The sequence below is a fragment of the Notolepis coatsorum genome (assembly GCF_963971535.1).
Source record: "Notolepis coatsorum genome assembly, chromosome: 4".
Lineage (NCBI taxonomy): Eukaryota > Metazoa > Chordata > Actinopteri > Aulopiformes > Paralepididae > Notolepis > Notolepis coatsorum.
Window position 1 is genome coordinate 77,270,028 of NC_140168.1, and position 14,540 is coordinate 77,284,567.

The 14,540-nt window shown below is 42.3% G+C and overlaps 1 protein-coding gene across 1 annotated transcript in view; it reads right to left on the reverse strand.

The window, feature by feature from the left end:
- The window catches only part of pogza (pogo transposable element derived with ZNF domain a), a 112,200-nt gene that overhangs the window by 60,160 nt on the left and 37,500 nt on the right, over nucleotides 1-14,540 (reverse strand). Inside the window, exons 5-9 of the mRNA XM_084311990.1 lie at nucleotides 10,215-10,412; nucleotides 8,539-8,631; nucleotides 5,733-5,996; nucleotides 5,059-5,144; nucleotides 4,763-4,888 (exon numbers count right to left, since the gene is read on the reverse strand). Of these exons, the coding sequence (XP_084168116.1) occupies nucleotides 4,763-4,888; nucleotides 5,059-5,144; nucleotides 5,733-5,996; nucleotides 8,539-8,631; nucleotides 10,215-10,412 (767 nt within the window). The remainder of the gene's footprint in view (nucleotides 1-4,762; nucleotides 4,889-5,058; nucleotides 5,145-5,732; nucleotides 5,997-8,538; nucleotides 8,632-10,214; nucleotides 10,413-14,540) is intronic.

The following is a 14,540-nucleotide window of genomic DNA, read 5'->3' on the forward strand; positions in this document are numbered from 1 at the left end:
CAGATATCATGCGTGTGTGCTTACTCTGGTGTGATGGTGTATTGTACTCGCAAATCGCTTCCTGTTGAATGAATCGGTTGAGTGCAGCGCCGACTCTCTACTTACGAGGGCGTAGGTCAGTGGCCAATCAGATCGCGCAAACCGAACGCGGAAGGACAACCACCTTGGGGAAAGTATTCACGTGACCAGGTCATGGATAATAGATTTTTCAGCCCGCTTCTCTAGCGTGCATAAGTACACATATACTATCGATAATCTAGCGTTTATTTGAAAACGATTCATAAATAGGCAGAAAAATTACAACGTGTTTTGTGTATTTATTCCACTAAAGAGCTATCTTCGCGGATTTTTCGGGAATCACTAGAAATCTTCAAAACTATACTCGTATTCAAAACGCTATAAAACGGAAATGTACTGATGAAAAAACTATCCGTTTCGTACATGTTGACTGCAAGCAAGTCATTGATAAGCGAAGGGCGTATTAGACACATAGCCATAATTTAAGATATAGTTTATGCGTTCGCAAATGTGCTCGCCCTCTCATTGATTAGAGTGGTGGCAACCAAGCGATAAATCGCGCACCCCCTGCTGGCAACCAATGTGTTAATGAGCGCAACTGTAATGCCACTCAATTTCCCCCAGGGATCAATAAGGTTTAATGATTGTGAATCTGGTTCAACTTCACAGATGGCAGACCGACTGGCGCACGGCACAAATGACGACCCGCCGGCTGAGGAGGAGGATAATCGGTAAAAAAAAGCCAAAACTGACAAGGAGAAGGAAATTGCGATGCTGCTGTGTGGAGCGGAGGAAGATGTATATATGGAGACAGCTGGGAGTAATGCCACAGAGGAGATGAAAGGGTACCTCCAGGAGAGAAGCAAAGTTGGCTCGGGACCCTTGGAGTGGTGGGAAATAAACCAGGACAGATACCCGAGACTGGCACAAGTAGCAAGACGTCTCCTCTCTACCCCTGCGACATCCACACCGCCTGAGCGCATCTTTTCAAAAGCAGGATTTATATGCAACAAGCCGAGAAGCTCTCTCCTTCCCAAGAATGTGGACATATTAGTGTTTCTAGCACACACCGCTAAATTCTGGGATGGACCACTGACTGTCCGTGACCGTGAGACTTAGCCTGTTTTATTTGCCTGCATGCAGGCCAGTTCAAAGGCCTTTAAACCATGCAGCATAAGTTGCCACCTTGCATGTGGCGCGCAGCACCTTATTTGTGTTTTAATTTATTTCTTTGCATATTTAGTTTTGAAGACTAATGTCCTTTTTTTTTTTTTTTTCGCACATTTGCGACTGAAAAACGAAACGGCTTCGTACTGTAAGTTCTGTGTTCTCACTACTTGAGCTTTTTTTTTTATTTTTTTTTTATTTGTCTTTTTCCCCCTCCATTTTCCTCCGATTTTCTCCCATCCCAATGTTAGTCGTATGCCAATTCCCAGTCCCTTCCTGGTCGCTGCGCTTTACCCCCCACAGTCAGATCATTTGGGAGAGTGGAGGCTACCACGTGCTTCCTCCGACACACGTCCAGCCAATCACCGCTTCTTTTCACCTGGCAGCGCGGATTCTCATTGAGAGGGCGTAGCGTGTGGGAGGACCACACTATCCCCCTCACGTCCAATCCGCGCTTAGCAGGCGCCCCGACCGAACTGTAGGAGTCGCTGTTTTACAACGACCCGGACCCACCCCGCCAGCTTCTCCCACCCTCTGATACAGCCAATTGTATCAGTGCAGACGGCCAGCCAAGCTGGTGACAACCCCCGGAGCTGTGAGCTGGATTCGAACAGGCGAACCAAGCTCACAGCTCCGGGGCCGGTGACGAACGCAATCTCCGCTCGACCACCTAACCGCCACTACTTGAGCTTTTAATAAATTGTCGTTTTAAAAATGTCCTTGTCTTTTTGTATATTTGTAATGGGATGGGATAAAGCCTATTTAATTGATCAAGCCTTTTCGGAAATCATTCAATTATGCACACTTGTGCAGGACGGGTAAACGCTGGTTGGCTCTGTCATCATAATTTTTTTTTTTTAAATACTTTTTCTCCTTATTTTTTAATTTTTTCTCCCATCCCAATTTTGTATCGCCAATTCTCCCCTCCCCTGTCTTGAACGTTGCTAGACTATGCCTAGAGCCATATGAAATACGTTTTATTATTTTCCAAATTCCATTTTATTTTTTCCCAAATTCCATTTTTTCCGTTTTAATATTTCAGAATTCTGTATTTTGCTTTTTATGCTCATTTTACCATCAGAAATAGTGTCTAATAAGTGGGAATGAATAAATGTCCACAATTGAATAAGATATAACAGTCCATTTAATGTTTTTAAGTGCTGCAACTCAGAAATACAGTTCAATTTTACACAATATTTTTCAATTAATATTGTGACAAAATAAAAATACATATTTCAAGTGTAAACAATAGATACAGCTAGCTACTACTGACATTATCACAATGACAATGTCAGTAACCTAGCTATATCTATTATATTGTGATGAAATAGTAATGCATAATTTAGGCACCTTTAGTTTAGTTTATTTCGTTTATAAAGGACAGTGTATAATGGCAATCGTTTGCATTAAACAAATGGATGGGTGCACTAGATTTAGCAAGAAGCTATCATTTCCATCTATAGTCCTATGTACTGTAACGTTTCATAGCTATTTAAGTTTATTTAGATTATAAAGGGCAGTGTATAATGACAATCGTTTGCATTAAACAAATGGATGAGTGCACTAGATTTAGCAAGAAGCTATCATTTCCATCTATAGTCCTATGTACTGTAACGTTTCATAGCTATTTAAGTTTATTTAGATTATAAAGGGCAGTGTATAATGACAATCGTTTGCATTAAACAAATGGATGGGTGCACTAGATTTAGCAAGAAGCTATCATTTCTATCTATAGTCCTATGTACTGTAACGTTTCATAGCTATTTAAGTTTATTTAGATTATAAAGGGCAGTGTATAATGACAATCGTTTGCATTAAACAAATGGATGGGTGCACCAGATTTAGCTAGAACTTCTAGAAGCTATCATTTCCATCTATAGTCCTATAACGTTACATAGCTATTTAAGTGTATTTAGTTTATAAAGGGCAGTGTATAATGACAATCGTTTGCATTAAACAAATGGATGGGTGCACTAGATTTAGCTAGAAGCTATCATGTATTCATGTCCTAACGTTATAGCTATTTAATCACAATAGTGTCGCAAGTGTTTTTGCGGGTCCAGTCCACGGAACGTTGACAGAATTAGCAAAACACCTTATCACCGGAGGCATAAAAGTCATTAGGATACTGTTCTGCTCTGAATTGAGGGCTTATTGTGGAATTGTTTAGCTTCTTGACGATGTTAACACTGAAGCAGCCAGACGCTTGAGCACCGCGGCTGTGTTGTGTGTAACACGCTGTAGAGTCCCCGCCTCCCCGGTCGCGTGTGCACCAAACGTTCCACCCAAAAACGAAATTTCAGTCCAGATTAGGCCAAATTCTGCAATATTCCACGTTTTGCAGTTGATTCCATTTTTATTGGTTAATTCCGCGATTCCGTCCGCGATTCCGTGAACGCGGATTTCATATGGCTCTAACTATGCCTCCCACTGGTCGGCTGTAGTGAGGATAGAAGCCTTGCATCACGTGTCCCCTCCGGTACACAAGGAGGCAGCCTGTCGCATCTTTTCACCAGACAGCGTGGACTCTCAGTGGCGAGGAGTAACGCGTGGGAGGCTCACACTGCCCCCGATACTTCCTGTCTCTGCTGTACAGGCGTCACCCAAACGACCTGTAGGAGTCGCTGTCCACAACGTCCAATCCCCACCCATCGACTTTCCACCCAGACCGGAGTCTCTTGCATTGGTGACGAGCGCAATCTCCGCTATGCCACCCAGCCGCCTTTTGTCTGTCATCATTTCCGTAACGACCTGGCTTGAAGCAGAGCCATATGAAGTAGACCCGGGTGCAGAGCAATGGAGGCTGAGACACTTCAAATGACAAGGGATTTTATGTAAAAAATGTACCGTAAACTTAAATCACACAACGACGTTGTGGCGTAAAAATTAAGATGCGTCTCCAGGTCCTGTCTCCGCATGTCCGTGTGGGCAGCGTCGCAAGGTAAGAGAGTCTGTCAGGAATCATGACGATTTCTGTATAAAATAATTGTTAAAAATAATTATCCAATACACTGCAAATATTTTTATATTTAATTATAGTCATATCATTCATTTAGGACACCAAGTAGAGTAAATCCAGTGCACTGTGGCCGTTTTCTTAATCCAGAAATAACTTTTTCTTTTTTGATACATTTATTTATTTATATATATTTTTTACAACCTAACCCTTGACCAATCGTAAATTATTTTCGGTTTTGGTCGACCAAGGTTTTCTTTTTTAGAATTTTTACAGCTTTTACTGGTCATGCAGGACCAACAGAGGAGAGGGCGAACGGGAGGAGAGGTGGGGAAGACATGCAACAAATATCGCCGGGAGCGGGGAGCGAACCCGGGACGGCCACGTAGGTGCGCAAGGCACTATGGTATGCGCCACGAGGGTGCCCCGACCAAGGTTTTCTTTGGTTTACTACAGCCTTACTACACTGTAGCACTCAACACTCTGATGAACATTGTTTCTCAGCTGATAGAGCTGTGCCCTTCCTGATGACTTTTCGCTTTGGATAAATGTCAGCTAAATGACTAAATGTAAATGTCCGGTGGCAAGTTGCTCCATGTATCTGCCTAAACACATCCCTACCTTGGAGCCTTTGGAGGAGCGCCGGTGCTTCTTAGACTTAGATTTGGACGACTTGGAGGAGTCCTTGTTCTTAGACTTGGTCTTATAGTAGTGGTTGAGACTCCGGGCGATCTGTGGGCTGCACAGCTGTGATGGAGAGAGAGGGGAGGAGTCAAGACGATTCACGTGTCTGGAGGAAAGCATAGTGAACATTGATCCTGTGTGACCTAGCGTCTAGTCTACCAAATACAATCCATCTGTGATGTCATCAAGAAGGGACAATCTCTTGACTGGAGCATGGCTGGAGGTGTACTTACACACATGAAGCCTCTGAGAGCTTTGATGATCTTGAACTGTGAGAGGCAGACGGGACAGTCTGGAGGCTTGACAGGGCCTGTCGTCCCTGTGAGGGGGGGCAGAGGAGAGGAGGCACAGAGACATTGGACTCCCTGGCAACTTTTTTCTTTTTTTACATATCGATGTCTTGTATAATCCATGAGCTAGTTTTGTATTGTAGTATGACTGGTGTATTATATCTGTCTGTTCTCTATCTGCTTGGTTGGACTGCATGTATTTTTTTCTGTTTTCATATTGTTCTTGTCTTTTTTTTGTTTCTCTTTCTTTCCCGGGATGCGCCCCGGGCCGATGTAACTATTGGTTGAGGGGCGCAATATAAATAAATGTATCATATCATATACAGTTACTGTATGTCCCTACAATTTAACATGATGGGCAAATAAAGAAAACACGTTTCTTGTTCAGGAATGATTTTGTGTGCACTGTATGCAACATTCATGTCCTTTGCCAGTCACACACCTGTTTAAGTGATGAACTGCACTACTTGTGGTCGTTTCTAGAGGTTTTAGAGACTTTTTATACTCTACAAGTGTTTGGCCTGTGCTCCAAAAAATATCAACCTCTATAGTATCAGTGACGTGTGCAAAGAAAAGTGAACATACAGCCCTGTAGCCGTGTGAGTGAGTCCCTGTACCTCTGTGAAGGATCTTCCTGGTGGAAGGAGAGGTCCCGTCGTCAGCGGGTTGGTGACTGCCGCTCCCGCCCGGTAATGAGGGAGACAGAGGGGTGACGGGTACGAGCAGCTGCACAGGCGGGCCCTGGGCCGGGCTGTACGTCAGGGCCTGGGGCATCAGCGCCGGTGGTGGTGGGCTGGGGGCCCCGTGAGGAGGAACCCCCAAGGTGAAGTTCAGACTGTGTTCACGTACAGCCTGCTCTGCTGCAGTGCCCGACAACACACCTGCAACCACGAGGATGAAGGAGGAGTCGGTTACATCACTTTATCAGAGCAGGAGAGGTAAGAGTCGGTTACATCACTTTATCAGAGCAGGAGAGGTAAGAGTCGGTTACATCACTTTATTAAAGCAGGAGAGGGAAGAGTCTGTTACATCACTATCAGAGGAGAGGGAAGAGTCGGTTACATCACTTTATTAAAGCAGGAGAGGGAAGACAGGGCTGTACAGTGCGACGAGCTCGTCGCAAATTGCCCCTTTAATTGGCCGTTGCGATTGGTAAATAATATTTGGGGGCGGGCTTGCGAGTAGGGATTTCAAGCCTTGCATTCGCATTTCACTCCTAAATTATCCAAGCCGTGTGATGACGCCACTCACGCGAGCTGAGCACTCAGGTATGAGAGTGGGGAAAATCGATTGAGCACTCTGATAGACTGGCTGACTGTCTGATTTAGCTATGCCTATGAAGAAAAGTAAAGTTAGTATTGCTTCATATTTTCGACGTGTTCCACCTCCTAGTGAGCCGTCGAATGAAAATGTGACCGTCGAGAACATTGAGCCAGCAGTGGCAGTAGCCACCACCGCAGACCTGCCTTTGTACTAGGGTTGGATGCAGTTCCCTGTTGGTCAGTCTGTGTCTGTTATTCCATCTTCTTCTGCTCTGTTTAACGTTATACACTTCAAATAGTGCAGCATGTTTGAGAGTGCTCCCTTGACTGAGAGGATGGCTAGAGGATGGCCGGAACCACGAGAACTTTTATTAAACATTCTATTAAACATTCTGATATTTCCGCGGGTCTCGTGCAGTGGTCTTGTGCCACTGTCAACTAAAGCGAGCACTCGGAAGACACGCACCGTTTGACAGTGATATGCGCACTGACAGTCGGCGCAGTTGACATTTTCCAAGTGGGGGAAAATAAATCCTCTTCGTCCCGACTGTGTCCCGGCCCCGTGGAGGATTTTTCTTCATCCCAAATACATATTTTATTTCCCCCGGGACGACGGGACGGTGTTAGTCTCAAGCCCTGTCGTCGTATACCATTATCGATCCCCAGGTACTGGTTCAAATGTGAACGGTACCCAACCCTAACTGTTCAAAACGAAACGTCCCATTAAACTAAATAGTTCAGATAGCTCCTGATATCAATGTCTTATAACACTGAGTCGATGCGTATTCGAGCTGAGGGCACGCTGAATATAGTCAATAGGGTCCAGCTGCAGCGCCAGAGAATCCTGGCCGTAGCTGGAGGCTACAGTATAGGGTCCAGCTGCAGCTCCGGAGAATCCTGGCCGTAGCTGGAGGCTACTCGAGTACACACAGACAGTGGAGCTGGTTGCATATAGCGAGCATTTTGACTTGTTGCGTGGTGGCGATGTCTCGCAGATAATACAACTACAAGTATGATTATATAATATATATATTTTATTAAAAAAAAATTATATAAAATTATTTTTTTTAAATCAAAAACAATCGATATAAATAATGGTAAAATTGTTATTTAAAAATGTGCCCCTAAAAAATATTTTTTGCCCCTAAATTTCTCATTTAGGGGCAAGTGTGCCCCTAGTGGAAAAGCTTAGCGTACAGCCCTGGAAGAGTCGGTTACATCACTTTATTAAAGCAGGAGAGGGAAGAGTCTGTTACATCACTATCAGAGGAGAGGGAAGAGTCGGTTACATCACTATATCAGAGCAGGAGAGGGAAGAGTCGGTTACATCACTATATCAGAGCAGGAGAGGGAAGAGTCTGTTACATCACTTTATCAGAGCAGGAGAGGGAAGAGTCGGTTACATCACTATATCAGAGCAGGAGAGGGAAGAGTCGGTTACATCACTATATCAGAAAAGGAGAGGGAAGAGTCTGTTACATCACTTTATCAGAGAAGGAGAGGGAAGAGTCGGTTACATCACTATCAGAGAAGGAGAGGGAAGAGTCTGTTACATCACTATCAAAGAAGGTACAATTCATCATTGTATCAGAGGAGAGGAGTGTTACATTACTATCAGAGAAGGAGAGGATAGAGGAGAGTTACATCCATGTTTCAGAGGAGTCTGCTCTGTTACATTGATTTATCAGAGGAGGAAGAGGAGAGAGAAGAAAGAATGATGAAGGAGAAGAGGAAAATAACAAGAGTGAGGAGAGTATGAAGGTTTCTACTAGGGGTGGAACGGTTCACAAAAATAGCATAAATTACTTTAATTAAACATGAATTAATGTTAACTTACGTATTAGTTACTTAGTATTCATTATTCTTAGTGTACTATGACAGTACAAGGAAATAGTCAAAGGCCAGTTAACTACCACAAAGACACTCCATACACACCCCAGGAGTGATGTATTAGACTACAGCAAAGGGTTCCACACAGTACCAAAGTAAACCCAGGAGTCATGTATTAGACTACAGCAAAGGGTTCCACACAGTACCAAAGTAAACCCAACGGCCTCTAGGTGACCCGAACCATGGTGGTCAAACCAAAGAACCGGTCCATCCCTAATTTCTAATGATAACCAGTACCAGTATGGTTGCAGTCCTACTCTCCAGTATGTACCTGTGATGACCATGGAGGCAGGTTGAGGAGGAGTGAAGAGCCCAGTTTGTCCCAGTGAGGCCACCTCCTCTGCTGAGCTGCCAGACAACACACCTGGACACAGAAACAACAACACTGTCACAGCGTTGCCCCCTAGACTCACACTCTGCTATATACTAGGGGTGGGAATCACCAGTTTCATCACGATACGATACGATATCGATTCTTTGGACAACGATACGATATTTTCCGATATCACAAAGTCTGCCACGATACGATACGATACGATTCGATTCAGGTGCCTGCGATCGATATGAGACGATATTATATGCCCATTTAACACTATGGTCACCAAAAACGCCGTAGCACGTCTTTCCCCGCCATGCTCATCCTGCCAAAGACGCCGTACCACGTCTTTGATATCAATATTTCAAAAATCTGTGATCGAAATCATATTTCTCCCCCGGAGACTTGAGATCTACTGTTGAGCCCCTCTCAACTCTCCAACGGTTCAAGAGCGCCATCTGGTGGCCGATCGGCGGATCGCCCAGAGCGGAAACAGGAAATGGAAGCTGGTGCTCATTTCAATTCGGTCCGATCACTCTGTAATAGTCCCAGGACTCGAGCTAGACACAACGGATAGCAATCCGTTACCAATAACTCGATAAACAACATGATTTGGACGTATATACTATTATACAACCTTAGTAATGTCAATTTAGCAATACAATTTAAAAAGTTATAGCCCTGCAAATAAGGGGAACATCTCCATAGACTTACAGTGGTGGCAGAGAAGGGAGTAAGATCAGAATAATCTCTGGCAGATAAAGGGTTAATATCCTATCACAGCGCTGTATTTTGGCTGGAAAAGGCATATTGGGAGTCAGAACGTGCAGTACCGGCCAGATCCTGTTAGTGGGGCTATCTCGAGAATGCAGTAACCCCCCCTCCTTCCCAGTCCCTAGTGGACCTCAGCTTAGCTTAGTTAGCTCACGCTAACGCAACGTTAATTTCGGTATTTAACGCGACGTGGGCATAAAGGAATGGCGAGGATGGAAAGCATGTTAGATGCATTTGACCCCTCGTGGGGGAAAAAATAACAGGCACTTATTTCGGGCAAAATAGGCGGACTCTGAAGCAATGTTGTCTAACGTCTACACACGCTGAGCTGCGCTGAGCTACTGTTGTTGTTGCAGCCAGCCGGGCGGGCGGATATGCTCACGAGGGGATTTTCAAAATAAGAGTATCACAATATGAATCGATCTTTTTACGTTGCATCGATCCTATTTGATAATTGATAATAGATCAATATATCGATCTGGATCGATGTATTGTCCCACCCCTACTATATACTAGTGATAATAGGTGTGTAGTATTTACTAGTGACAATAAGTGTGTAGTATTTACTAGTGACAATAAGTGTAAAGTATTTACCAGTGATACGTGTAGTATTTACTAGTGATAATAGGTATGTAGTATTTACCAGTGGTAATAAGTGTGTACTGTGTAGTATTTACCAGTGATAATAGGTGTGTAGTATTTACCAGTGATAATAGGTGTGTAGCATTTACCAGTGATAATAGGACCGTGTGTAGTATTTACCAGTGGTAATAAGTGTGTACTGTGTAGTATTTACCAGTGATAATAGGTGTGTAGTATTTACCAGTGGTAATAAGTGTGTACTGTGTAGTATTTACCAGTGATAATAGGTGTTGAAGACACAACAGGTGTGGGGGTGGAGCAGGAGGAGGTGGGAGAGGAGAAAGAGACCGTCCCTGCGGCCACAGTGTTGATGGTCTTCACGCTGCATGCGCTGATGGTGAGGGGGATCTGCAGGGTGGAGAAGCCCCCGGCAGAGCCTTCTTGCTGGGAGAGAAGCAGCTCTGCCCCTCCGCCTGGAAGATAGAAAACCAAGAGACATGGTCAGACCAGGAGGGCAAGTAAAAAATCTGTATATTTTTCAATTCTGAAAGTACATTTTTAGTACATTATGTTTGGTAAAAGTACTGTACTTTTCTGAAAGTATTTTTTAGTACTCCTTATATGCGTTCATGTACTAATTCAAAGCACATGTTTAGTATGATATGTCATTAATATGCTGTAAGTGTAATGTACACAAAAAAAACGACTTTTAGTTAAGTTACTTGTACTTATACTAGTATAATTTCAATATATTTAGCACATCTTCAGTACAATTTTAACATACTAAGTACAACGTAAGTGGTTTCAATTGAACACAAATGTACTACTTTCTGAATACATAAAATGTATACTTTCCGAAAATACTTGCTATGTATTTTTGGTACATTCCGAAAATACCTACAAGTATATATTTGTATATATTTTTTTTTCTTAACTTGGGGCTGCCCTCCAATAAACAAATTCTTAAGTCAACTAACTAATTATTTTGTTGACTAATTGATTGGATGATTTAATTTAAGAAAATCAGTCAAATTGTATTTCCCACATGCAATCATGCAGAGGGACCTCTGTGAATTCAATGGTTACAAGAGATGTGCTCATCATTTTTCAGGATATAACTCAATCAACATGGGAAACAAATCGGCTAACAAAATCTTGGTGGACTGACACCAAAGCGACTGAGTAATGGACCTAGACTACCTAACTGCTGGTAGATGACTGTGTTCGACTGTGTTCTTGTTAATTATGTGTCTATGCACCACATGACACTACATATACTGTAAGTGTATATATATGACAAGCATGTATGACAAGAAACAAACTCAAGGTCATAAATTAATTAACAATGTTTTGTCTCATCTCCCAACCTTTAGAAATGACATTTCAGGAAAAACACACTATTACTTGGTATTTTATAACTCGTTTGACCAAGGCTTGATTTGCAGGTTCAGACACCATGTAAGGCCGGCGTGTGAACATCAGACATTTAATCTATAATCCATGCCTGGCAGATTTAGGCATGACAAGTGACCAAGTGTTACATGGAGGTCCTACAGACATTTTCAGTGGAATTCCGTTGCTAGGGGTACCGCTTGCTCCCCAAGTATACTTCTCGTCAGCTCTTGAAATGAGCAAACACAGCAACAGGAAATAAACTTGGGCCTGTTTAGAATTATTCAAAAAGGTCTATTCCACTGTAAACATCAGATTGTCTGGTAAAATAGTGAAGACCGTTCTGCTCCTCACTACAGCCTTCTGTACATTTGTTATGTGAATATATACCTATATATACACCACTATAGACTTGTGTATTCATGTATAAAAATATGTACACCTAACTTGTGGCCTACCTAAGCCCTTTCCAGACATTCACTATTATTCCACACAACACTCTAAGGTACTTTCATCTTCCATATTGTCAGACTTCCCTTAATCAATATACATTAAAATACAGAGGGCCGTCTCTTTGGAACAATCTACTTCCATCACTACAGTCAACATCTACATCTTAAAAGGACCTTAATTAGTAAATATATAAATATTGATAATATTCACAGCACTTTATTAATTCATTGTAATGCATCTTATCTTGCTACCAATGGGTCTCATGCATGAAACGATATAAGAACAAATTTCGTTCTTAACTAGCATTTCCTCTTACTTTGTTCTTAACTGGGATTCAGCAAAGTTTTCTTATTGTTGCTTTTTTCTCAGGCAAGAACAAATTATAAGAGTGGTCGAGAGCACTCTTACCGAAATAAGAAATTCTTACCCAGATGAGAAACATTTAAAAAAGCCTACCATTCATAATAATAATAATACATACGATGTATATAGCGCTTTTCCTAATTCTCAAAGACACTTTACAAAACAAGCAATATAATACAATACAGTTTTAGTAGATAAAATAAAAAAATATATATAAAATGGTGAGAGAGGAAGGAGTTCATGGGTTGAAAGCAAACCATTGGTCAATTGCTCCCAAATACAGTACCCCCAAATACACTTTATAAACCCATGCAGAACCTTTCAATAATAATAATTATTATTATAACTTAATGCGTGCATTCTGCTTCTGAAATTGATTATATATTGCCGTTAGAACAGTTAGATGCTGGCTGCCCAGGCCGTACGCATATAACGCATATTTACAACCTCTCCTCTCCTCTCCTCTCTTCTAGCAGTACTGTCTATCTGCATGTCATGTATGTCATATATGTTATGATGAATTGAAAATGGGGGACCCTGATGTAAACAAGACGAAAGTCTTTCTCTTGTCTGCATCCCCTTAACAATTGTGTGTATTGAGCTGTACTGTATTGTACCAATTCTGCAATCTGTTTATAAAATGTTCAATCAATCAATAAAAATTCTGCTCCACACCTAAATTTCTGAGCGCACTCTGAGTTTTAGTCACGGACATTTCAGAGAGAGATGACAGAGATGACCTATAGGTTCGGAAATACCGGATCTGTCACCTGTCATCTCTCTCTGAAAGGAGAGCATATACGGATCAGCGGCATATATATATCAGTATACTGCGCGCCGCGATTGTCTTGACAAGCGCGCAGCCAGTCGTTCAGTAGGCCTATTGACAAAGCCTACTTTGCTGGAACGATTTATTTCGCACTATACAGTACGTATACGTATAAGTACAAGTATAAGTCTTTATTTGTCATCAGATTAACACTTTGATCGCCGGGGTTAAATTCATAATTTACCATCCCTCGCCAGCTCTATTTGACATGGAGAAGTTCCCCTTCTTTGCAGGGCTATAACTTTTTAAATTGTATTGCTAAATTGACATTACTATGGCCCATTCAACGTCCTATATCTATTGTTCAGGGTGTAGCAACGTTATACTTTTTCATTCACATATTCATACTAAAATACGGTCTAAAGTATAAGTATGTTTTTATCGTTTTCTGCAGCTTTCTCCAGAACTTGATTTATAGCCCTAAATGCATTACCGTATATTGATGATCAAATACAGTTTGGTAGGAATCTGTGCAAGATAAAAAATGTCAACTGGACGTGCTTCTAGGAGTTAGTACGTATGATCTGATGATGACCGGATGGGGGGGGGTCGTTTATAATTCCGTGGGCAACGTTATATCATTCATCTAGTGTGGGTGATATGATCATTAGAGCAGTTAGTATCGAAGACATTAAAAAATAACGCTGAAACTCACCGTAGCTTTCTCGCGCCGTTGGGAGATGAGCGTGGAACAGAAATGTTTCTATTATGGGATGTCGAAATATCCGATCCATTTCCAGGTTGTATAATAGTATATACGTCCAAATCATGTTGTTTATCGAGTTATTGGTAACCGATCGACATCCATTGTGTCAAGATGGAGTCCTGCTAATGATAGCGAGTGCCCGGACGAAATATGGGTGAGCACCACTTCATCCGCATCACTTCCTGTTTGGGCGAGCGGCCGATCGGCCACCAGATGGCGCTCTTGAACCGTTGGAGAATTGAGAGGGGCTCACCAGTACATATAATGTCTCCGGGGGAGAAATATGATTTCGATCACAGATATTTGAAATATTGATATCAAAGACGCTGTCCAGCGTCTTCGGCAGAATAAGCATGGCGGGGAAAGACGCTGAACAGCGTCTTCGGCGATTAAAGTGTTAACTAACACACACATGTGATGAGCGACCCACAGGAACACACACACATGCACTGAGTCGCAAGTCGTGAGACGTGTGTGTGTCATTTTGAGATTGCAAAGCGCTTCCTGTTGAATATATCAGACAGCGATCAGATGGCGAAACTCGGCTGTTTTACACCCGCCGCATTCGCCTTATAAGGAGATGGTAGGCATGTCGGTATGCAAATGAATTTAGCGCGAACACGCTTTTGAGTTTAAGAATGAGTGGGATTCATCATGCAAATTTCCTGGGTACGCACAGATTTTGACGTTAAGAACGGCTTGATGAATGTGGCGGTGGCTTTTCTTATTGTTCTCTTAACAGACAGGTAAGCAAGAATATAAGAAAAATAATAAGAGAGTATTGTTGAATGAGGCCCAATGTCTTGACAATGTCATAATGATTGTTCTTATTTGTCCTGTATGAATATAGGACCTCAT